The 25,405-nt window shown below is 42.1% G+C and overlaps 1 protein-coding gene across 2 annotated transcripts in view; it reads left to right on the top strand.

Moving 5' to 3' along the window:
* The window catches only part of ube3b (ubiquitin protein ligase E3B), an 80,372-nt gene that overhangs the window by 19,569 nt on the left and 35,398 nt on the right, over positions 1-25,405 (top strand). For both annotated transcript variants that reach the window (XM_063034107.1, XM_063034108.1), the window contains 8 exons: positions 1,626-1,730; positions 2,778-2,874; positions 6,851-6,936; positions 8,146-8,228; positions 11,331-11,436; positions 14,934-15,054; positions 17,415-17,592; positions 24,930-25,099. In XM_063034107.1, coding sequence (XP_062890177.1) covers positions 1,626-1,730; positions 2,778-2,874; positions 6,851-6,936; positions 8,146-8,228; positions 11,331-11,436; positions 14,934-15,054; positions 17,415-17,592; positions 24,930-25,099 — 946 coding nt within the window. The remainder of the gene's footprint in view (positions 1-1,625; positions 1,731-2,777; positions 2,875-6,850; positions 6,937-8,145; positions 8,229-11,330; positions 11,437-14,933; positions 15,055-17,414; positions 17,593-24,929; positions 25,100-25,405) is intronic.

Below are 25,405 nucleotides of genomic sequence, written 5' to 3'. Positions count from 1 at the left end.
CTCCTTTGCACTTCTCCAGTGCAATCATGTCTCTTCTATAATGTGGTGATCTGTGGTAATGTGGTTGTAGACTCCATTCCAGGAGCTGCCAATTGGCCATAAAAACTGAGAACTAAACAGATTTGGTAATCAAAGTTGTCTCACTTATTCTACTGAAACTAGGAGAAAAATTAAACCAATGTATTTAAAATTGTGCAAAACATTTATATGTACTGTTTTAAGTACTGGTGACTGTCTGTAACCTTCCTTTTTGTTTTGCTATTTTGATTTGTGAATGAGAAATATACAATGGTTGTTGGATATTTATCTGTCTTCAAGCAAATACAATATAGTACAGAGAAAATGTACAAGGACATTGCCAGGATTTGAAGGCCTGAGTTACAGGGAAAGGTTGAGTAGGAAAATGCAGACATCCCACCTCTCCCGGAAGTTCCGGGAGTCTCCCACATATTGATAGTGGCTCCCTGATGCCTGCAAATTATATACAATATCCTGGAAATCAATTTTTTTGAGAGCGAGCGAGAGAGAGAGCAAGGGAGAGCGAGCGAGAGAGAGGGCAAGAGAGAGCGAGCGTGAGAGAGAGAGGGAGCGCAAGAGTGAGAGAGCGCGCGCCATGGCAGAGTGTTCCAAAAAAAGAAAATATAAAACGTATGTCACCCCAGACTACACTAAAGTGTACCCCTGCCTAATAGGGGTCAAAATAATGACAGTGTTGCTCGCTGCACTGTTTGCAACAGTGACTTTTCTATTGCCCATGGTGAGTTAAGACTGTAAAAGACATGTTGAGGTGAGTTTAACAGGTGTCATTCGTTCATTAGCATAGCTAACGTTATTTAAACTAGCTGGTAGTTGCGAAGGAGCTACTCTATTGCAGACATTCCATCTCTCCCGGAAGTTCTGGGAGTCTCCTGCAAATTGATGGTACTACATCCCTGAAATGAGTTTTGCAGAGTGGGAGGTCTGAAAATGTACAAGGACATTGCCAGGATTTGAAGGCCTAAGTTATAGGGAAAGGTTGAGCAGGTTTGGACTTTATTCCCTGGAGCGTCGGAGAATGACGGGAGATTTGACAGACGTGTACAAAGTTATGATGGGTATAGATAGGGATAATGCAAACAGGCTTTTTCCACTGAGATTGGGTAAGATGAGAACTAGAGGTGAAAGGTGAAATGTTAAAGGAGCAGCTGAGAGGGAACTGCTTCACTCAGAGGTGGGTGAGAGTGTGGAACGAGTTGATTTCAATATTTGGATTAGTGCATGGATGGGAGGGGTATGTTCTGGGTGTAGGTTAGTGGGACTAGGCAGAAAAGCAGTTTGGTATAGACTAGATGGGCGAAGGGTTTGTTTCCATGCTGTAGTGCTCGGTGGCTCCAATATGACAATTTCTTTTAATTATCTTTTGCACATTATTGAAATCCTATTGACAAGAATGTTGAATGGTGCAGATAATTCATGAAATTTACTGATGATTTTATTTTCACTGGAGCTTATTTTGCAGCTTTTTTGGAACATTGTGTACTCCAACCAGGGCAAGACAAGGGTACGGAACGGGTCTGTTGGGACTGGCCAGATCATTATTGCCATTTAAAATCTATTAAGTTTCACGATTCTTCATTTATTCTCAGGTATGGTATGTCTCAATAGCACTCACCAAAGACCTCACCCTGCTGTGGATCAAACAAGTGAAAGACCTACTCTGGCTCTGTTGTGAATTTCTAAAGCAGCTAAAGGTAAATTGAATCCTTTCATTTTGAATCTCTGACTGTATGGAGAGAAGTGCGTGTGATTAGAAAGCAGTAAATGAAATGTTTGTTTTTAAATGACTAAGTGTAACCAATAGTATTTCATCAGATGAACTTCAGGAGAGGAACCAGAGTTGACCCTGTTATAGTTTTTCTGCAGATTTGCTGAGTATCCCTGCAGGAAAATGAACCTCAGGGTTGTATATGGTGACATATGTGTAATTTGATGATAAAATTTACTTCAAACTTTAAACTTTGAAGCTGAGTCTTTAATGAAAGAGGTTTTGTTTTTTCATTCCTTGCAGAACTGTCTGATCCACTGAGCTAAATGCTCCTGTTATTTTAATAAATGATCGTCTTGCTCACAGAGCTTGTCACTTACATTTATACAGTCTACTGTCAGGAACGAAGTTGCAGTTAGCACACTGATGTGTAATGGACTGCTATTGCCATCAGCAATGACCCCTGTCATCCAGGCCATGCTCTCTTCTCACTGCTACCATCGGGAGGGAGGTACAGGAGAAACCCCCCCAGATTCAGGAACAGTTAATACTCTATAACTATCAGGCTTCTGAAGCAGCGGGGATAACTTCACTCAGCCAAACTTTGAACTTATTCCATAACCTACAGGCTCACTTTCAAGGCCCCATGTTCTCAGTACTGTCTGTCTACTGTCTTTTGCATATTGGTTGTTTGCCAGTCTTTGCATGCAGTGCTTCATTGATTCTACTGTATAGCTTTGTTTTTCCGTGAATGCCTGCAAGAAAATGAATCTCAAGGTAGTGCATGGTGACATATACAGTATGTGCAATGATAATAATTTTACTTTGAACTTGTATTGCTTTGCAGCTAAAATCAATGGGAGCATTAGCTTAAGTAAATTTTGTCAATGCATTTAAACTTAAAACCTTTTTCATCATGACAGTAAAAGTGTTGCGCTCCAGAATTTGGAGTGGCTTGAAATCCTGTTTCTTTTTATGACAAGGTATCCTGTGGATTTGTATAACAGGCTGGAAATATTTCTACTTTTTACAGCCAGATGTTCTGCTGGACTTCAAGTTCATCACATTGTGTCTCAGCATGCTGACCACATTCACAGATGCCTCGAACTGGAAAATACTGAGGGGAAAAGGTCAGTGGCAAAATTCATTGAGCAAAAGAAATTTGGATAGGAGAAGTTTAGAGGGATATGGACCAAATGTGAGCAAGTGGGACTGGCTGTGGTGGGCACCTTAGTCAGCATGGACAAGTTGGGCCGAAAGGCCTGTTTCTGTACTGTGTTATTCTCTGACTCTATGCGTGTTAGACTCAGTTTTGATATTGCAAATGTTGCTGACAATACCCATCTGCATTCAAACTTGAAGAAAACTAACAATATAAATGGAAAATGTTTTCAGCACCCAGCAGGTCAGGCAGCATCTGAAAAAGGAAGGAGTTAGCATTTCAGCTTGATAACACTTCATCAAAATGTTGATGTGAAATGCTTGCTCTGTTCTGTCCCTGCAGATGCTGCTCTGCCACTGAGTATTTCTAATGTGCACTGTTTCAGTTGCTCTTTTTCACCATTAGCTGTATTTTACCAAATTACTAATGAGCATTTGGATAAGCACAAGATGTATAATGTGTGTGAAAATGTCATCTAACATAAATCAATAGTTTCAAATTAAAACAGTTCAGGAAAATGGAGTATGTTACATTAAAAAAATCTTCTGTGTGAGCAAGATCATACTTTTTATTCAAAAAAAGTCACATTGTTTAGAACTTTGTTAACAAGGAGTGGAAGATAATGGTAACAATCAACTATTGCTATAGAGCAAGTACTTGTTTTCAATTCCAATGATAGGAGAGCACTTTGTGTAAAATAAGCAATTCCTCAGAAATGTCAAAGGGCAAAAGAAAATCAACAGCAAACCCCAACACCTGTCCAATTTTCCTTGAAGCACAAGTCATAATGAGGGACTGACACAAGTCCTATGGTTTTAAAACTTACAGATGTAAGATTGCTATGTTCTCTGGTTTTTGGTTCTCTTTCCCTGTGAAAACATCAAGCCGAGGAGTGGTATTGGGGACAAGCTCCCACTAACTAAAAGTGCTCCTCACGGCATGTGCCTCAAATAGCCTCTGACAACCAAGTCCAACTCCTGGCCTTCTTGTGTGGCTTAGCCTCTAAGCCCGGCGGAACTGTTTCTACTGACAGGAGAAGGGGCGAAAGCGGGTCCTGGCACCTTAAAACCAGTGCTTCGAGTAGATGGAGCTTGTCAGCCTGGGAAGGCAGTCATCTAAGAGAGGGAAAACTCTGATTTCAAACCTCTGCTGCCTTGCGGCCATACCCACTTATGGGAATGGCTTCGGGAGTAAATGCTGAGGACAAATCCGGAGCTGGAGTCCCTAAGGCAGTCCGACGTTGCTTTCAACCTCGCTCTGGCAACTCCTGCGACGTCACTGGTGCCAAACTGTATCGGCCCTTGCCCTTCCCTTGGAGAACATCGGTAGCGTGGAGAGGGGAGACTTGCTGCACGGGCAACTACCAATCTTCCATACAACCTTGCCCAGGCCTGCGCCCTGGAGAGACTGAAGCAAGACTTTCCAGGTGCAGATCCATGGTCTTGCGAGACTAACGGATGCCATCCATGATTTTATACATATCTATAAGATCATGCCTCATTCAAAGCTTAGCCTGTATGAGCACCTGGAAGAAACCCACAAGGTCATGGGGAGGATGTACAACCTCCTTACAGACAGCATGGGAATTGAACTCAGATCACTGGTGCTGCAAAGTGTTATGTTATCTGCTACACTACCAAGGAATAATGTCCTAGCCTGCTTAACTTATCCTTATTAACTCAGGCCTCATGTCTTGGCAACATTCTCATGAACCTTTCATTCATTCCAGCTTAATGATGTCTTTCCCATAACAACGAAGTGATCAAAACTGTGCACAGTCTTGCCACTGTCTTGTACAACTGCAACGTAACATTCCCATTCTTCTTCTCAGTGCTCTGACTGATGAAAGCCAAAATACCAGTTGTTTTCTTCATCACCCTATCTGTGACAGCACTTTCAGAAAATGATGTACATCTAGGACCCTCTGTGCAACACTCCTTAGGGCTCTACCATTTGCTATGTAAGTCCCACCCTGACCTGTCTTACCAAAATGCAAAACCTTGCACTGAACAAAATTGAGAGCCATTTGCCAATCCTTGGCCCACTTACGTAACTGATCAAGGTAATTTGTGATTTTTGAGAACTTTCTTCACTGGCTATAATATCAGCTATGTTATAGTATCATCTGCAAACTTAATAACTATGCTGTGTACCTTCATTATTTATGCATATGATTTTAATCATTAATCAACAACAAGCATCCCAGCGCAGATCCTGTGACACACTGCTAATCACAGTCTGAGAAGCAGTCTTCCTGCTTCCTACCGTCAACCGAGTAATGAATCTAGTTTAGCTAATTGTTCCTGGATTCCACCTGATCTAACCTTTCTGTGTATGTATGTGTGTGTGTGTGTGTGTGTGTGTGTGTGTGTGTGTGTGTGTGTGTGTGTGTGTGCGTGTGTATATATATGTATATGCAAAAGTTTGGGCACCCCGGTCAAAATTTCTGCTACTGTGAATAGCTAAGCGAGCAAAAGATGAACTGATTTTCAAAAGGCATAAAGTTAAAGATGACACATTTCTTTAATATTTTAAGCAAGAAAACTTTTTTATTTCCATCTTTTACAGTTTCAAAATAACAAAAAAGGAAAAGGGCCCGAAGCAAATGTTTGGGCACTCTGCATGGTCAGTACTTAGTAACACCCCCTTTGGCAAGTATCACAGCCTGTAAACACTTTTTGTAGCCAGCTAAGAGTCATTCAGTTCTTGTTTGGGGGATTTTCGCCCATTCTTCATTGTAAAAGGCTTCTAGTTCTGTGAGATTCTTGGGCCGTCTTGCATGCACTGCTCTTTTGAGGTCTATCCACAGATTCTCGATGATGTTTTTGGGTCAGGGGACTGTGAGGGCCATGGCAAAACCTTCAGCTTGCGCCCCTTGAGGTAGCCCATTTTGGATTTTGAGGTGTGTTTAGGATCATTATCCTGTTGTAGAAGCTATTCTCTTTTCATCTTCGGCTTTTTTACAAACGGTGTGATGTTTACTTCCAGAATTTGCTGGTATCTAATTGAATTCATTCTTCTCTCTACCAGTGAAATGTTCCCCGTGCCACTGGCTGCAACACAAGCCCAAGACATGATCGATCCACCCCCTGTGCTTAACAATTGGAGAGGGGTTCTTTTCATGAAATTCTGCACCCTTTTTTCTCCAAACATAGCTTTGCTCATTGCAACCAAAAAGTTCTATTCAAAAGGTTCAAAGGAACATCTAAACAAGCCTGATGCATGTTGGAAACGAGTCCTGTGGACTGATGAAGTTAAAATAGAATTCAGTGTTACTAAGTACTGCCATGCAGGGTGCCCAAACATTTGCTTCGGGCCCTTTTCCTTTTTTGTTATTTTGAAACTGTAAAAGATGGAAATAAAAAAGTTTTCTTTCTTAAAATATTAAAGAAATGTGTCATCCTTTTGGAAATCAGTTCATCTTTTACTCGCCTAGCTATTCAGAGTAACAGAAATTTTGACCAGGGGTGCCCAAACTTTTGCATACCACTGTATGTATGTGCATATCCATGCTAAAGTCCACATAGATAATGTCCTCTACCATGTCCTTATCTTACCTCTTTGGGAAAACCTCCAATATATTTGTCAGATATATCTTTTTGTCTAGTGCCCACACAAGTAATTCCAGCAGAGATAAGGAGGGTATATTTAGCAGTGAAAATTCAGTTTTAAGTTCTTCTTTCTTTCCAAGGGCATTTGGGTCACTGATCTCCTGATCATCATTACCTAATTCAAGTACATAGTTGCATCTCTAGTACAGAACATTTATCTAATTTCAACCATTGGCATATTCAATATAGAGTTGATCATTTGTATTCCTGTTTCGGTAAACCAGTTAATTTTCAATTTTTAACAGCATTAAAATATAATTCTTTTGGAATAGAGTAGAGATTTGGAACTTAATGATCCAGGTTGCCAATATCATTGGTTTCTCTTGATGACAGGAGAAGCCATGAGACCTGCCATGAATCATATTTGTGCTAACATCATGGGACATCTCAATCAAAAGGGATATTACACAGTGCTGCAGGTATGTGCAAAGTAAATTTATCATCACAGTACATCTACTATGTCATCATTCTCTTTTGGGCATACTCAATACATCTATAGGAATCTCAGGGTGGGCCAGTAGCATAGTGGTTAGCACAACACTTTACAGTACAGGCGACCCCAGTTCAATTCCCACCACTGCTGTAAGGTCATTGTAAATTGTCCTGTGATTAGGCTGGGGTAATAACGGGGGATTGCTGGGTGGTCCAATTCAAAGGGTCAGAAGGGTTCTATTCTGTGCTGTATCTCTGTAAATGAATAATCAATGACAGACCACACCAACTTGGGCATTCAACCAGTGTGCAAAAGACAACTAACTTTGCAAATACAATAAGAAAGAAAGAATAATAAAAAAAGATCAATGAATATCAAGAACATGAGATGAAAAGTCCTTGGAAGTGAGTCCATTGGTTGTGGGAACATTTCAGTGATGGAGCAAATGAATTTGAGTGAAGTTATCCCCTTTGATTCAAGAGCCTAATGGTTGAGGGGTAATAACTATTCATGAACCTGGTGGTATGTGCAAAAATTCAGCAAACAGTGTGTTGTTAACATTTGGATCGGGATTATCATTTGTTAGCTGGATGTCTGATTAATAAACCATCGTTAAGCTTCCACAGAACAACGACTGAAACTGTGAGCATACACAAGGACTCAAAAACTTGCACTAACGGCACTTTGTGCATTACTGTGATATTATGGTGCTGCTGTAACTAATTTTCTGCAACTTATCTATTTAATACTGTTTTTCTGTTACTGTCTTGTTTTTATCTACTGCTTTATTTAATTGCCTGAGAGGAAGCCAAACAGAGTTTCATTGTACCTATGTATAATGACAATAAAAATCATTCAATTCAATTCAATTCGAAAAATTCCAAAGAATATTCCTTGGCAACCTACAGAAGTGAAATTACTTGATGCTACAAGACATGGACCATGCCTTCAAACAGTTGCATCCTACTTCCTGAATATAAGACAATATCTTTTGTTAAGTTGCGATGTATAATGACCAACAAGTATCCCAAGACATGTTGCTGGTGTTTATGAGTAGTTAATCTTAATACAAGAGCTCAGACTGAAGTTGACTGATGTTTCCATGTCTGAATAATTAAGGCTTATTTTTATAGTATGTGACATTCATATGTGGTATAGTGAGTATTTATGTTTTTTGTTGTGTGTTTATCCCTAGATATTATTAACAAATGGGCTAGCAAGATTCAAACCATCTCTGTCAAAAGACACTTTAACAGCTATTTTCACCCTTGCATTACGGTAAGAGAACATGCTGAGCAAACATCATATTTTCTGTTATTTCTTGCTGCAAAGTTACCTAAAAATTGCCGGCATAGCTTTAAAAATAAATCAAGTCAAGTTTAACTATTGTCGTTTAACTATTTACATGTTTCTCCAGCCAGGGTGTAAAGCACAGTACAGGTTCCCCCCGCCATCCGAAGGTAGAGCGTTCCTATGAAACGGTTCGTAAGCAGAAATGTCGTAAAGCAAAGAAGCAATTACCATTTATTTATATGGGAAAACTTTGTGAGCGTTCGCAGACCCAAAAATAACCTACCAAATCATGCCAAATAACACATAAAACCTAAAATAACAGTAACATATAGTAAAAGCAGGAATGATATGATAAATACACAGCCTATATAAAGTAGAAATACTTTTCCACAATCATTACTGAACTGTTCTCCGTAGCGAAAATCTCACACAAGCACCGTCGGCAGAAAATCTCACGCAAGCGCTGTTGGCAAGAACACTCTCTCCAGTAACCTTTAAGCTATGAAGCTGCCAAATCATACCAAATAACACGCAAAAATACACAGCTGATATAAAGTAGAAATAATGTATGTACGGTGTAGTATCACTTACCGGAATTGGGACAGCGCCGAGCACACTGATGATGGTGTGTTAGGCTGAGTCGGAGTTTGGGTGGTGCAGTGGTCCCCCACCCTCCAGGCCGCCGAGCGATACATTGCCGCGAAGCACGCTGGGGTCCAGCGGTAGCCGGGAGGCACATAGCACATCTTTCAGAAAAAAGCCAAAATAAACAAGCTAATTAATTAGGTGCTGCCCAACACGTAATTGTCAGCCCAGATCAGTGCTGATTTCCGATTGCGTCGTCTCTGATCTGGGCCGACAATTACGTGTCGGCGGCACCTAATTAATTCGCTTGTTTATTTCGGCTTTTTTCTTAAAGATGTGCTATGTGCGTCCCGGCTACTGTTGCATTTTCCGCAAATCGGTATCTGTCCGTGGCCTGGGTTTTGGGGTGGTAAGGACACTGGGGTGTCATCTCGTCGTCTCTTTCCATTAGAGCAGGCTGCTCATCTTCTTCTGTCTCTGCCTGCCTCGATGTCGAAGGTCGAGGTTCGTCGTCCGCTGTGGCTGATGTGGAAGGCTTGCTTGACTGCTGAGCCTCGCTCATTTTTCTATCACACAGTTCTTTAATAAGGACTCAAACCATCCTGCAAATATCTCCTAAACCGACGTACCATTTCAAAACTAAAGTCGTACTTTATCATTACTCATTCGGTTTCGATTGTTATCCTTTTTTCTTCCAATTGCATCAGCTCTTCATCTGTCAGTTCTTGGTGATGGGATGCCAAAACCTCTTCAACATCATGTTCGTCAGCTTCCACAAGCCAAACTCATGTTGTTCTTACTTCGTTCACCACAATCAAAATGCTTAATTATGTCTAGTTTTACTGTAAGTCTAACACCCTTACGAGCTCTTTCAGGCTTTTCCGATACCTTAGAACTCATCTTGCAAACAGCTGCTCACAGGCTCGTGTTTCAGCAATGCCGGTGAGAATGCCGTTCCAAATCCGGGGGAGAGCGGCTGCTCGGGGCACGCTCTGCCTTTTATCGCACGCTGATTTTTTTCGCGCGCTGAATTTTTTTTCGTAACAGTGAAAACACCTTCTGAAACTAATGTAGGTCTTTCGTAACAGTGAGGTTTCGTAAAGCGAACGTTCGAAAAGCGGGGTATACCTGTAGTACACATAACACACAATAAAAATTAAATCTACAAGTGAATTACAGATAAGTAAAGGAAGTAAGGTGCATAAATTAAATATTGTCAGGTACAGAACAGATTAACTGGTGACACTTTAAATGCGATGTGGCAGGGAGTTCAGAAGCCTAATGGCCCAATAGAAGAAACTTTATGTTTTTATACCTCAGAGTCTCCTGTCTGATGGTAGAAAGTCAAAGAAGATGCTGGATGGATGAGTGGGATCCTTGATCTAAGGGTACTGGGTATGCAGCACTGATGGATGGCAGGGAAACCCCTATGATCCTCTCAGCCGTTCTCACAGTCCTTTGTAGGGACTTCCGGTCCGATGTTCGGTTGCTCCCATACCAGATGGAGATGCAGCTTGTCAATAAACTTCATTGACACAGAATTACTGTCTTGAGGAGTTCAGGTCAGATCAAGTTCCTTTATTTATCACATGTACAGAAACGCATCGTTTGTGTTAACAGCCAACACAACCTAAGGATGAGCTGGGGGAGGCCCACAGGTGTCGCCACACGTTCCAGTTCCGTTGTAGCATGCTCACAATGTTCAGCAGAGCAACGGCAACGGTAACGGCAAACCAAGCCCCTTTCCACCCTCCTGTCCACTCACTGACACACAGAGACAGCCCTCCAACACCAAGGCAGGCGGCCTCCATGTGAAGCATGCAACAATAAAGGTAATCAAGCACCATGTGGCACATATTCTAGCTTAATCATTCGTGCTTTTATGCAGCCCATGGTCATATGCAAGTCCTGGCCCAGTATCTCTATATGAAAACTGAACCATCATTCATGCTTATTTTCTTGGTCTTGCTCTTCAGTAAAAGAAGGCAGAGGGATGATATTGCTAAGTGGGCCCATCCAGTGTTCTGTACTAAAATTTAAAGAAGGTTTTTTAAAATGTTATTTTTTTCTTTCACCCTGAGACCTACATTCCACAAATCTCTTATGTAGATTGTTGGTTCGCTTCCAAATGTGGACTTTCAGGCTGATTTTATGGAAATACAAAAATTTAATTTTGCCAATCTTATTATGTCTTTCAAACGCTTTAGCGCTTGTCACGTAGGGAATCATTTCCAAAATGGGAAGTTAGCAGATTCAGTGCACAGTATGATCACACAAATAAGTTAAGAGAATAATTGTTTTTTTGACAATAATTTAGGATATTATCTTGTCTGGATGTAGACCTTCCAACATGTGAGTGCATGCAGACAAAACCTCAGCTGAATACTGCAAATTGCTTAAAAAGGCTTGATACCATAATTATGGATTCCTTGTGAATGTATCTGGAGAAAAAGCACCGACTACTAATTAATTTCTTCCACTAATTATGTTCTTTTTCACTAGACCAATGATTGCTGCACATTTCTCGGATAACCTGCTGCGGTCCTTTCTACTGCATATCATGTCAGTCCCCGCGCTGGTGATGCGTCTCTCTGCCATAGTACCCGAGGTAAAGCAGGCTCACAGGACATCCAGTGGGAACACATGAGTGGACAAGGGAGTCGGGTAGAGAGAGATCACTGTGGAAACTGGAGAGTGGAGGGGAGGGAAAGTGGTTGGATCCCATTGAAGTCAGTGGATCTTATGGAGCATGATCTACCGGATCCGGAGGCTTGTGAGATGGTAGCTAAGGACAAAGGGAACCCTATCCCTGATATGGTAGTGGGGAGAGGGGGTGAGGATGGATGTCCAGAAAATGAAGAAGATGAGGGTGAGGGTAGCATCAATGGTAGAGGAAGGGAAACTCTGCCCTTTGAAGAAGGAGGATATCTCAGATGTTCTGGATTGGAAAGCCTTGTCCAGATGTGGTGGAGAAGGAGGAAATGAGAAAAGGAAATAGGGCCGGCTGGTGGCGCAACGACATCGGTGCCAGACCCGGGAATGGAGATTCCCAGGTTCGAAACTAGTCGGGTCCACCCCCGAGTACGCTTTCCATCCGTGCTGGTTGAATGTCGAGATCGCAACTCAACCTCGTAAAATAAAAGGGAAAATACTGTGAAAGTGTCTGTGTGAGGAGTGACGTACCACACAGTCTCTCTCTCGCTCAGAGCCTTGTAAAAGCCATGAAAAATCCATCATCACGGACGCACGCATGGACATGCACAGACACGCACGCATGGACATGCACACACACATCCACAGACACGCACGCATGGACATGCACACACACATCCACAGACACGCACGCAGGCACACGCCAAAAAAAAAAGAAAAGGAAATAGATTTTTTTTTACAAGAGACAGGGTCAGAAGAGGTATTGTCAAGATAGCTGTGAGAGTCTGTGGGTTTATAAAAGGTATCAGTAGACAGTCTGTCTTCATCATTGGAGAGATCAAGAAAGGGGAGAAAGGTGTCAGAGATGGACCAAGTATGCTCAAGGGCAGGGTGGAAGTTGCAGGCAAAGTTAATGAACTGAGCATGGGTGCATGAAGCAGCACCAGTGCAGGTGATGCAGTGCAGGAAGAGTTGGGGAGCATTACCAGTATATAACAAAATATCTTTCTAAGTCCTCCTTAAGTTAGCAAGCTAATTTCCTTCAGTTTTCAAGTTCTTCCAAACCATTTCCCTGCTTTTGAATAGGGCAACTCATGACCAAATCTCCTTCAATTTCAAATGATGACGATAGTTAACAAATGAGTTCACCCAATGCTGTCTCATACGTGCTGCTTTTTAAAAGAGCTATCTTGAATCGATTAATTAACATCTCAAGATGAATCATTTTTCTTCCCAAGTTCTGATCCTGTCCTGTGGTATTCCATTTCTGACATTTTAATTCCAAATTTGTTATTTTGATAAATTTCTATATTTTCCACACTGTATTCAGTACTCCATGTTCAACTTTCCTGCACGGGCGAGTTAGTGTGTATTGTGTTTCTAGATGGTAGCTCCTTGGGTGCTATTCGAGAAAGCTGAAATCCATTTTGCAGAATTCCTAGAAAACAATATCATTAGTAAGTGAAAACTTCAAAAAAAAACAACAAACTGAGGATGCTGTGAATAAAAACATAAAATGCTCAAAATACTGGGCTAATCGGGCAAAAGCTGTGGAAAAGGAAGCAACATTAAGATTTCAGTTTAAAACCCTTTATCAGGGTTTGGTTCTGTAATCTGAAATTCTGACTGTTGCTCTTTCCATGAATGCTGGTGCAGCAGTATCATTGCCAGGTTCGAGAAGGAGTCCACTCGTGTATCAAGAGGAGAATTGATTATAAAAACATTTTTGGTATACAAAGATTTCTATAAAATATTTAGGTAAATTTGAATAGTTTTACATATTAAAAGCTCATGATGCATTTTGGGGAGAACATGACCTGGGAGGAGAAGTCAAAGAGGTTTCAAGGTGGTTCAGGGAAATTATGTGGTAAACAGCTGAATGTTGTTAGAATGGGGAAAATGGGAGTTCCAGCCAGATTTGGGTGTCCTTTGTGCACCAGTCAATGAAAGCAAGCAATTAAGAAACAAATAATATGTTAGTCTTCTCTGCAAGAGAATTTAAGTACAGGAGTAATCTTGATGGACTTGTACAGGATCTTGATATGACTGCTTTGGGAGTTTTGAGTCTGTCGCAGTGTTATTCCCTGAGCAAGGTTGTTCTTGCCAAGAAGGTCATGCAATGAAGATTTAATATACTGATTCCTGGATGGAGAAACTAATGTAAGAGAAGAGAATGGGTCAGTTAAGCTTGTTTTCACTGGAATTTTGAAAAATGAGGAGAATCTCATAGAAACATGACACTCTAACAGGACTGGGCAGATAGAGAGGATCTTCCTGATGGCTGAGGAATCCCGAATCGGGGATCACAGCCTTTGGATATATGAAGTGCCATTTAGAACAGAGATCGGGAGAAGTTTCTTCACCCACAGCCTGGGAATCTGTGGAATGCTTTTCCGCGAAAGGCAGTGCAAATCAAGTGCATTTCTTGTTGTCTAAGGGATACTTAAGTTCAAGTTTATTGTCACTCAACCATAGAGCTAAACGAAGCATCGTTCCTCTGGGATCAAGGGGCAAAACACAGTACATATAGTCACACACAGCACATAAAATTATGACTCAACACATAGAGTCATGAAAAAAGTCAGCACAAGTCCCTGAGTGCTATGTCCTAAAGATTGACAGGTTGGCATAAAGTGTGAATGTATGTTTATATATAATGTTACTGACACTATTATAATAAAGCAAGCAGTTGTAAAAATATGTGAAACAGGATAAAGGTGGGAATAGGGTACAGTACTGAAGTGGATAAGCATACTGAGCCTTGACCTCCTCTTGCTCCTTTTTTCTATTTCTGCGTATTTCTATTTGTCTTCAAAAACTGTGACTTGCTTCAATTAAGTTCAGACTTTTCCACTTGAGAATAGTTTTCATCCAGCATATGCCTCGGTTTCTGCAGACCCACTCAATTTTTATTGTCTTTCATTGGGTGCAGGAGTAGCAGAACAGCCAGCACAATGCTATTTCAGTTTGGGGCGTGGGAGTTCAATCCTGGCGACCTCTGTAAGGAGTCTGTCCGTTCTCCCCATGGAATGTATGGGATTTCTCCAGGTGCTTCAGTTTCCTCCCACAGTCCAAAGACGTACCAGTTAGTAGATGAATTGGTCATTATAAATTGTCCGGTGATTAGGTTAGGTTTAAATCAGGGGTTATCGGGGGTTCCCGGACGGTGCGACTCAGAGAGTCGGAAGGGCCTATTCTGTGATGGCCCTGTAAATAAATAATTAAATCAATCTCAGGAGAGGCATATAGGTCTTTGCATAGTGTTTTAAACAAGTTTTGCAGAGTTCAGGGGATTCACTTTGGTGTTGCATAAGTCAGAGTGATTTGTGATGACCGAGCTGCATGGGATATAAAATGTGTGAAAATACCTTAAAACATTGTTGCATCTTATACTCCCTTCCTCCAAGTACCCTCTTAGTTCTCACCAGGCCTGAATTGTCTCTGTATGTTTAGTGCATGTCTACAATCCATTCCCATGAGCTGCTGCGAAAATTTATCCTGTTTTTAAGTCGAGATGAACAGTGCAGCGATATCTGTGTGTGCCTGGAGGGAAGCCATACACTTTGTTTGCTGGGTGAGTGTTCCAATGTTATCTTTTTATTCAAGGCTATGCTTAAAATGTTGCTTTAATTTTGCAAAAGCAGTCTTTGTTTAATATTACATGTGCAGATGCTTTAAAGAGTGCCGGGTGGTTATACCAGGCACCCCAGCGCTCTTGGTTACTGAATAGGCTCTTGTTTTCTGTGTTTGGAAATGAGAGAATATCTGGGCTCAATTTATAAAAGACATTAAAAGATTAGGAAGCTTAAAACCAAGAATCTAATTCACAGAGACCCAAGTTTAACATTCTCTGTCTGTATTAAGATTGGAATAGTCTTAGCATCTCAGGGTTATTCGGGGAAAGAAAAAAAAATTTAAATTAGAATCTGAATCGGTGTTATTATCACTGACCTATGTCATGAAATTTGTTGTTTTTGTGGCAGCAGTACGCTGCAAGATGTAAAACTTAACATGAGTTACAAAAAAAGAGTGCAAAAGAGGAATAACAAGGACTCTTCAGAAGTCTGATGGTGGAAGGGGAAGAATTTGTTCCTAAGCTGTTAAGTGTGTGTCTTCAGGCTCCTGCATCTACTTCCCTGACAGTAAAAGAGGGCATTTCCTGAATGGTATGGGTATTTAACGGTGGATGCTGCCTCCTAGAGGCATTACCTCTTGAAGATACCCTTAATGGTACAGAGATGACTGAGTCTACAGCACCTTGTAGCCTCTTGACAATCTGACACTTTGGTGCCTCCATAACAGCGGGTGATGGAATCAATCAGAATGTATTTCTGTAGAAATTTACAAGAGTCTTTGGTGTTGTATCAAGCCTCCTCAAACTCTAAAGAAGTAAGACAGCTGATGTGCCTTCTTTATGATTACATCAGTGTTGGGGTAGATCCTTTGAACTGCTGTCAGCCAGGAACTTGAAGCTGCTCACCCATTCCACCACTCACTTCTCAATGAGGACTGGTTTCCCCCTTTCCACTTCCCCTTCCTAGCCTAGCTGTCTGTTACACCGTTGGCGTTTAAGGCAGCAGTGAAGGTCCTCAATCACTAGTGGTGCTCAGGGCTTCATTCATCATGCCAGTAGCTTCCTCTCGGTTTTCACTACTGTCAGTTATGCAAGTCCTGGGTAGAGACTCAGGAATGGCATCGCACTCAGATGTAGAAGGGTTCTTCATTGCTGTTTCTGTAACAATTTTGTTTTACCAGTCAGGGTTGTTGGCTCTGGGCTGAACCCCCGAACCTGGAGGACCAGTGGACCATTCTTAGTCTTGCCTCTACCTTTTGACCTGTTTGGCATAGGTGATGCTACCAAGAGCCAGAGCATAAAGCCCTAACTCTAGCGAACATAGCTCTGGGTCAATGAGGCACGCAAGCCTTCAAACCACGACAAGGTTGTGGTCCCCATGGAGGTCCCCTTCCTGAAGTCCACAATTAATTTCCTTGGCTTGCTGATGTTGAGTGCGAGGATGTTACTGTGATGCCATTCTATCTTACCCCTCTGTACCTCCTCCTCCTCATCAGAGAATTTACAGAAGGCATTTGGGATATGTCTAGTCACACATCCACTGAGTGTAGACAGAGTAGAGCAGTGGGTGAAGCATGCATCTTCGAGGTGTATCTGTGTTGATTGTCAGTCAGGACAATATTATTACTGATGCACACTGACTGCCATTGCCTGATAAGGAAGTTGAGGATCCAGTTACAGAGGGAGATGTAGAGTCCAGGTTTTGAAGCTTGGTGATTAGTACTGAGAGGATGATGGTTTTGAACACCGAGCTGTAATCAGTAAACAGCAGTCTGATGTATGTTTTGCTGTTGTATAGGTGTTCTGATGGTGAGCCAGTAGATCTGTTGTGGTGGTAGGCAAATAGCAGTGGGTCCAAGTCTTTTCTCAGGTAGGAGTCAATTCTAGCCATGAACAAACTCTCAAAGCATTTCATCACAGTAGATGTAAGTGCTACTGGACAATAGTCATCGGGGCAGTTCACCCTGCTCTGTTGCCCTGCATGATTGGTATCCTTTTGAGGAGGTGGGGACCTCCGATGTAGCAATGAGAGGTTGAAGATCTCATTGAACATTCTAAGCAGGCGAATGGCACAGACTTACAATATCCTGTCAGATACACTGTTGGGGCTCGACACGTTGTTGGTTTTTGCTGGAAAACTGGTTATAAATTCTGCTTTCTGTGTTGAATGACCAGCTGGTTCTTGCTGCAGTTCCTTTATCAAAACCAGAGGCCAATGTATTTAGATAAAACAAGAAGGAAACAGAGGAGAGATGAACTAAGCTTTGCTTGGATTCCAGAATAGAATATTGACTCAAATAATTTTTATTTTTTAATTTTTAACCTTGATTCCTTTAATGAAATCTGCCCATCGGATACAGGGAATCTAATTTATCTGGCCTATGTCTCGGAGAAGGTTTTGGAGGAGGAGACGAATCATTTTGTCAGTGGGCTGACTGCAATGTTGACATATTGCCAGCAATATGTATCTCAGAAGAAGTCGAACCTGACACACTGGCATCCAGTACTGGGCTGGTTCTCACAGACTGTTGACTATGGGTATGTACTAGCATTCATTGTCTGCACTGTTCAATTAACTGTGTGAGGCATCACTTCACCTGTGAGTCGAATGGGGTGATATACTGCGTCCGGTGCTCCCGATGTGGCCTTTTATATATTGGTGAGACCTGACGCAGACTGGGAGACCGCTTTGCTGAACATCTACGCTCTGTCCGCCAGAGAAAGCAATATCTCCCAGTGGCCACACATTTTAATTCCACATCCCATTCCCATTCTGACATGTCTGTCCACGGCCTCCTCTACTGTGGAGATGAAGCCACACTCAGGTTGGAGGAACAACACCTTATATTCCGTCTGGGTAGCCTCCAACCTGATGGCATGAACATCGACTTCTCTAACTTCCGCTAAGGCCCCACCTCCCCCTCGTACCCCATCTGTTACTCATTTTTATGCACACATTCTTTCTCTCACTCTCCTTTTTCTCCCTCTGTCCCTCTGAATATACCTCTTGCCCATCCTCTGGGTCACTCCCCCCCCCCCCCGTCTTTCTTCCCGGACCTCCTGTCCCATGATCCTCTCGTATCCCCTTTTGCCTATCACCTGTCCAGCTCTCGGCTCTATCCCTCCCCCTCCTGTCTTCTCCTATCATTTTGGATCTCCCCCTCCCCCTCCAACTTTCAAATCCCTTACTCACTCTTCCTTCAGTTAGTCCTGACGAAGGGTCTCGGCCTGAAACGTCGACTGCACCTCTTCCTTTAGATGCTGCTTGGCCTGCTGCGTTCACCAGCAACTTTGATGTATGGTGCTATTCAGTTTTATGGTTTTCATATCTCTCAGCTCCATTTTACTCTTTATATAACTGAAGAAACTGTTGGTATCCTGCTTTATATGATTGGCTGGTTTGCCCTCATATTTCATCATTTCCCTATTTATTGCCTTTTGTTGGATTTTAAAAAGTCGCAATCACCCAACTTCCCTCTCACTTTTGCTACCTTATATGTCTTTTCCTTGGCTTTTATGCAATCCTTAACTTACCTTGTCAGCCAAGGTTGCCTATTCCTGCCATTTGATAATATCTTCTGTTGGACATATCTATCCTGCACCTTGTGAACTATTCACAGAAACTTCAGCCATCTCTACTCTGCCATCATCCCCGGCAGTATCCTCCTCCAATCCACCTGGGCAAGCTCCTCTCTCACGCCTCTGTAATTCCCTTTATTCCACTGCAGTACTGATACATGTGACTTGTGCTTCTCTCCCTCAAACCGCAGTATGAATTCAGTCATATTATGATCACTGCCTCTGACGGATTCCTTTACTTTAAGCTCCCTAATAAAATCTGGATTATTACACAATACCCAATCCCCAATCTAAGCCTTTCCTCAAGTAGGCTCGAGCACAAGCTGCTCTAAAAAGCCATCCCATAGGCATTTAACAAATTCCCTATCTTGCGATTGGACACCAACCTGATTTTTCCAATCCCTTTGCATATTGAAGTCCCCATTGCAATTGTGACATTATCACTGTACATGCCCATTCCAGCTCCATCAGCAATCTCGACTCAACATCTTACTATTTGGAGGCCTGTGAAAGAAATTATACCTTTGCAGTTTCTTAATTCCACCCACAAAGATTTGACATTTTCTGACCCTATGTCACCTCTTCCTAAAGATATAATTCCATCTCTTACCAACAGAGCCAGACCACTGCCTCTGCCATTTTGTCTGTGCTTTCGATTTCAAAGTATATCCTTTGATATTAAGCTCCCAGCTATGACCACCTTTCAGCCACGACTCAGTGATGCCCACAACATCATATTGACCAATCTCCACGAGTTCATCCACCTAGTTCTGAATGCTAAGTGCATATAAATCCAGCACTTTCAGTCCTGCATTCTTCTCCCTTTTGAATTTTGCCTCTGTGGTACAACCTAACTCTTTGCACTGTCTGCATTTGTACCCAGTCATTGGTTTGTCCTTCTTTACATTCATATTACACCCATAGTCATAGTCATAATTTATTGATCCCGGGGGAAATTGGTTTTCGTTACAGTTACACCATAAATAATTAAACAGTAATAAAACCATAAATAGTTAAATAGTAATATGTAAATTATGCCAGGAAATAAGTCCAGGGCCAGCCTATTGGCTCAGGGTGTCTGACCCTCCAAGGGAGGAGTTGTAAAGTTTGATGGCCACAGGCAGGAATGACTTCCTATGACGCTCTGTGTTGCATCTCGGTGGAATGAGTCTCTGGCTGAATGTACTCCTGTGCCCAATCAGTATATTGTGTAGTGGATGGGAGACATTGAACAAGATGGCATGCAACTTGGACAGCATCCTCTTTTCAGACACCACCATCAGAGAGTCCAGTTCCATCCCCACAACATCACTGGCCTAATGAATGAGTTTGTTGATTCTGTTGGTGTCTGCTACCCTCAGCCTGCTGCCCCAGCACACAACAGCAAACATGATCGCACTGGCCACCACAGACTCGTAGAACATCCTCAGCATCATCCGGCAGATGTTAAAGGACCTCAGTCTCCTCAGGAAATGGAGACGGCTCTGACCCTTCTTGTAGACAGCCTCAGTGTTCTTTGACCAGTCCAGTTTATTGTCAATTCGTATCCCCAGGTATTTGTAATCCTCCACCATGTCCACACTGACCCCCTGGATGGAAACAGGGGTCACCGGTACCTTAGCTCTCCTCAGGTCTACCACCAGCTCCTTAGTCTTTTTCACATTAAGCTGCAGATAATTCTGCTCACACCATGTGACAAAGTTTCCTACCGTAGCCCTGTACTCAGCCTCATCTCCCTTGCTGATGCATTCAACTATGGCAGAGTCATCAGAAAACTTCTGAAGATGACAAGACTCTGTGCAGTAGTTGAAGTCCGAGGTGTAAATGGTGACATTTTTACTTGTAAGTCTGCTGGCTCATCCTCAGCTCTATCATACTGGTTCCCATCCCCCTGCCATATTAGTTTAAACCACTCCCAACAGCGGTAGTAAACCTGCCCACAAGAATGTTGGTCCCCTTTGGATTCAAGTGCAACCCTTCCGGTTACACCAGAAGAGGTCCCAATGATCCAGAAATCTGAATCCCTACCCCCTGCTCCAATTCTTCAGCCACGCGTTTATCTGCCACCTCATTCTATTCCTATTCTCACTGTCATATGGCACAAGCAGCAATCCTGAGATTACTACCCTTGAGGCTCTGGGTCTCAACTTCCTTCCTAACTCCCTGTATTCCTTTATCAGGACCTCCTCCCTTTTTCTAATTATGTTGTTTGTACTAATATGTACCACGACTTCTGGCTGCTCACCCTCCCTTTTCAGGAGATTGTGGACGCGTTCAGAAACATCACGGACCCTAGCATCTGGGAGGCAAACAACCATTGTGCTTCTTTTGTGCGTCAACAGAATCACCTATCTGCCCCCCTGACTATAGAGACCCTTTACTGTTGCCATCCTCTTCAGTTCCCTCCCATTCTGAGCCACAGGGCCCGACTCAGTGCCAGAGGCACGGCTGCTGTTGCTTCCCCAAGGTAGGTCATCTCCCCCAACAGTAATCAAAATGGAGTACCTTTTGTTGAGGAGGACGGCCACAGGGGTGCTGTAGTCTTCACTATCTGTCATTCTCCCTTCCCTGTCCTGACAGTCACCCATTTATCTGTAGCCTTGGGGTGCTGTAGTCTGCAGTAGCCTTGGGGTGACTACCTCCCTGAAGCTCCTGTCTATCACCTCCTCACTTTCCCTAACAAGCCGAAGGTCATCGAGTTGCAGCTCTAGTTCCCTAACACGGTCTTTTAAGGACCTGCATCTCGATGCATCTAGTGCTTATGTGGCCATCGGGGAGGCTGGAAATCCCACATCTGACACCCAGAACAGAAAACTGGCCCTGCAGACATACCCCTTAGTCTTTCAAGAGTTAAATAAGAATAAGAAATAAACTTACCTACTTATCTTGCTTCCATCTGTTCTCAGGACTCAGACCACTCCCATGATGACCTAGCAGTTTGTGATGCTGAAACTGGGTGTGAATTACCAAAATCTGTAGCTCAAAATCCGGATGTAATCAAAGATCCAAATGAAGTTTCAAAGCTTGGCCAGTTTTACAATACACAGTCAGTGGCAACTTTATTTGGCACCTCCTGTAGCTAATAAAGTGGCCAGAGTCTATGATTGTGGCCTTCTGCTGCTGTAGCCTAAGATTTGATGTATTGTGCATTCCGAGGTGCTCTTCTGCACACCACTGTTGTAACGCATGGTTATTTGAGTTACTGTGTTGTCTTCCTGTCAGATTGAACAAGTGTGACAGTCCTCCTCTGACCTCCTTCAATAACAAGGTGTTGTCACCCACAGACCTGACGCTCACTGGATGTTTTTCACTTTTCACACCATTCTCTGTAAACTCTAGAGACGATTGATCATGAAAATCCCAGTTCAGCAGTTTCTGAGATGCTCAAACCACCCCCGTCTGGCACCAACAATTATTTCACGGTCAAAGTCACTTAGATCACATTTCTTCCCCATTCTGATGTTCAGTCTGAACAACTGAACCTCTTCACCATGTCTGCATGCTTTTGTGCGACAAGTTACCACCACATGATTGGTTGATCAGATATTTCCATTAATGAGCAGGTGTACAGGTGTAACTAATAGAGTGGCCACTGAGTGCATACTTACTATTGACTGTAATTATTATGACCACCTTGAAAATTAAGCTTAATTTTCCTTTTGAAAACCAAGTATTTCAGTGAGTTAGAACTTTGTCATTTTATCTCTGACCCGTTATTCAAAGTTCGAAGTAAATTTTATTACCAAAGTACACGTATGTCACCACATACAACCCTGAGATTCATTTTCCTGTGGGCATACTCAGCAAATCTATAGAATAGTACCTATAACAGGATCAATGAAAGATCAACCGGAGTGCAGAAGACAACAAACTGTGCAAATGCAAATATAAATAATAACAATAAATAACAAAACCATGAAATAAGATAAAGAGTCCTTAAAGTGAGATGACCAGTTTAGGGAACATTTCGATGGATGGGCAAGTGTGTATAGTTATCACCTTTTATTCGAAAGCCTGGTGGATGAGGGTTAGTAACTGCTCATGAATGTGGTGTGCGAGTCCTGAGGCTCTTGTGCCTTCTACCAGATGGCAGTAGTGAGAAGAGAGCATAGCCTGGGTGGTGCAGATCTCTAATGGTGGATGGTGCTTTCCTACGATAGCATTCTGGAAATGATGAGAACCAGATTTATTATCACTGACTCATAACATAAAGTGTGTTGTTTTGCAACGGCAACACAGTGAAAAGACAATATGTTACTCTAAATTGCAAACATAAATAGTGTAGAAAAATAAGAATAACAAGGTAGATTTCATGGGTTCATAGACCATTCAGAAATATGATGGCAGAGGGAAAGAAGCTGTTCTGAATCACTGAGTATGGAGCTTAAGGCTCCTGTACCTCCTCCCCGAATTTAGTAACATGGAGAGGGTCCTTACTGATAGATACCACCTGCCTGAGGCACTGCCTCCCAAAGATGTCCTTGATGCTACTTAAATGGAGCAGTTCCTTCTCTGTTGAATGTAGGAGTTGTAAGTGAGATGTTTTCTGGCAACTTTCATAGATGTAGTTGTTGGATTGAGTCCAGATTACCACAACATAATTCGTTACTTAGTTCTGCCATTTCAATCAGTGATGCCAGAAGAGCAGCTGATATGGGAAAAGCTGGTGCACAACTTTCTCAAACTGACACTTTCCATCCAAGAGACACCGGATAGATGATATAGTAAAATGGATAATCTCCCAGTGGTGCAGTCAAAAATGTTCTAACAGAGTTGGGCATGTTATATCTATACAGAAAGTTAACTAAGCCTTGTTAGTAGTGCTTATCTGTTGACCACTGGTACGGTTTCAGATGTACAATTACCCGCTGTTGGCTTTGAATATAAAAAATGCAAAATGTTCTTTTAGTTCAGGAACAGTTCGTATCCCTCAACCATCAGGCTCTTGAATAAAGGAGGATAACTACACTCACTTGCCCCATCATTGAGATGTCTCACAACCAAAGATCTCACTTTAAAGATTCATATAACCAAATAACAATTACAGCACAGAAACAGGCCATCTCGGCCATTCTAGTCTGTGCCGAACTCTTACTATCATCTAGTCCCACCGACCTGCACTCAGCCCATAACTCTCCATTCCTTTCCTGTCCATATATGTATCCAATTTAACTTTAAACGACAACATCAAACCTGCCTCTACCACTTTTGCCTGAAGCTCGTTCCACACAGCCACCACTCTCTGAGTAAAGAAGTTCCCCCTCATGTTACCCCTAAACTTTGCCCTTTAACTCTCAACTCATGTCTTCTTGTTTGAATCTCCCCCACTCTCAATGGAAAAAGCCTATCCATGTCAATTCTATCTATCCCCCTCATAATTTTAAACACCTCTATCAAGTCCCCCCTCAACCTTCTACGCTCCAAAGAATAAAGACCCAACTTGTTCAACCTTTCTGTGTAACTTAGGAGATGAAACGCAGGTAACATTCTCGTAAACCTTCTCTGTACTCTCTCTATTTTGTTGATATCTTTCCTATAATTCAGTGATCAGAACTGTACACAATACTCCAAATTTGGCCTTACCAATGCCTTGTACAATTTCAACATTACATCCCAACTGCTATACTCAATGCTCTGATTTATAAAGGCCAGCATACTAAAAGCTTTCTTCACCATCCTCTTCACATGAGATTCCACCTTCAGGGAACTATACACCATTATTCCTAGATCCCTCTGTTCTACAGCGTTCTTCAATGCCCGACTATTTACCATGTATGTCCTAGTTTGATTAGTCCTACCGAAATGTAGCACCTCACATTTATCAGCATTAAACTCCATCTGCCATCTTTCAGCCCACTCTTCTAACTGGCCTAAGTCTCTCTGCAAGCTTTGAAAACCTACTTCATTATCCACAACTCCACCTATCTTAGTATTCATCTCATTGTTCACATGTTCTCGTTATTTTTGTTATTTACTTATATTTGTATTTGCACAGTTCGTCATCTTCTGCGCTCTGGTTGATCTGTCATTGATTCTGTTACAGTTACTATTCTATAGATTTGCTGAGTATACCTACAGGAAAATGATTCTCAGGGTTGTAGATGGCAAAATAGATCTACTTTGATAATAAAGTTTTACTTAGCTTTTTTACTTTGGCGTTAACATTAATGAACATCACAGTTAGAACCGCAGATTTAAAATAAATTGCAGTTTGGTTTCATTTTAAAACACCATTTACACTGTTTTAATGAGTATTGAAGATAACTTGGTGACTGTTTGATTGTGCCTCCTGTTAGGATGAATGAAGCGATGCCATTAGTGACCAAGCAGCTGCAGTACTTGTGGAGTGTCAGGGTCATTCGCATGTTGTTTCACGATGTGCTGAGCAAGAAATTAACTGAGACTCAAGACATGATGCACTCACCTGCTCAGTTCTCCAGCACTTCAAATAACATTCAGGTCAAAAGTAAGCATGTTTTAGTCTTGTTACTGAGAAGCATAATTCTAAAGGGTTGTTGTAAATAAAAAAAAATTGGTGCTGAAAATCTGTGGTAAAACAGAAAATGCTGGAAACACTCAGTAAGTCAGGTATAAATTGTGGAAAGAGAAATTGAATTATTGGCATATAGGACTGAATGACTGTTGCCTTCTAACTCTCCAGCTTCATTGCTGTCCGGGCCCAGTGCCTGTCTGAATTACTCAGTGTGATCTTGGACCCATTTGATTTAATCTTAAGCCCTACCATTGGCCTGCACATTCTTGCACTGTAGGT

The sequence above is a fragment of the Mobula hypostoma genome, chromosome 27 (assembly GCF_963921235.1).
Source record: "Mobula hypostoma chromosome 27, sMobHyp1.1, whole genome shotgun sequence".
In the NCBI taxonomy this organism is placed as follows: Eukaryota; Metazoa; Chordata; class Chondrichthyes; order Myliobatiformes; family Myliobatidae; genus Mobula; species Mobula hypostoma.
Note: the sequence above shows the minus strand (reverse complement) of the source record. Positions and strands in the feature narration are given on the sequence as shown.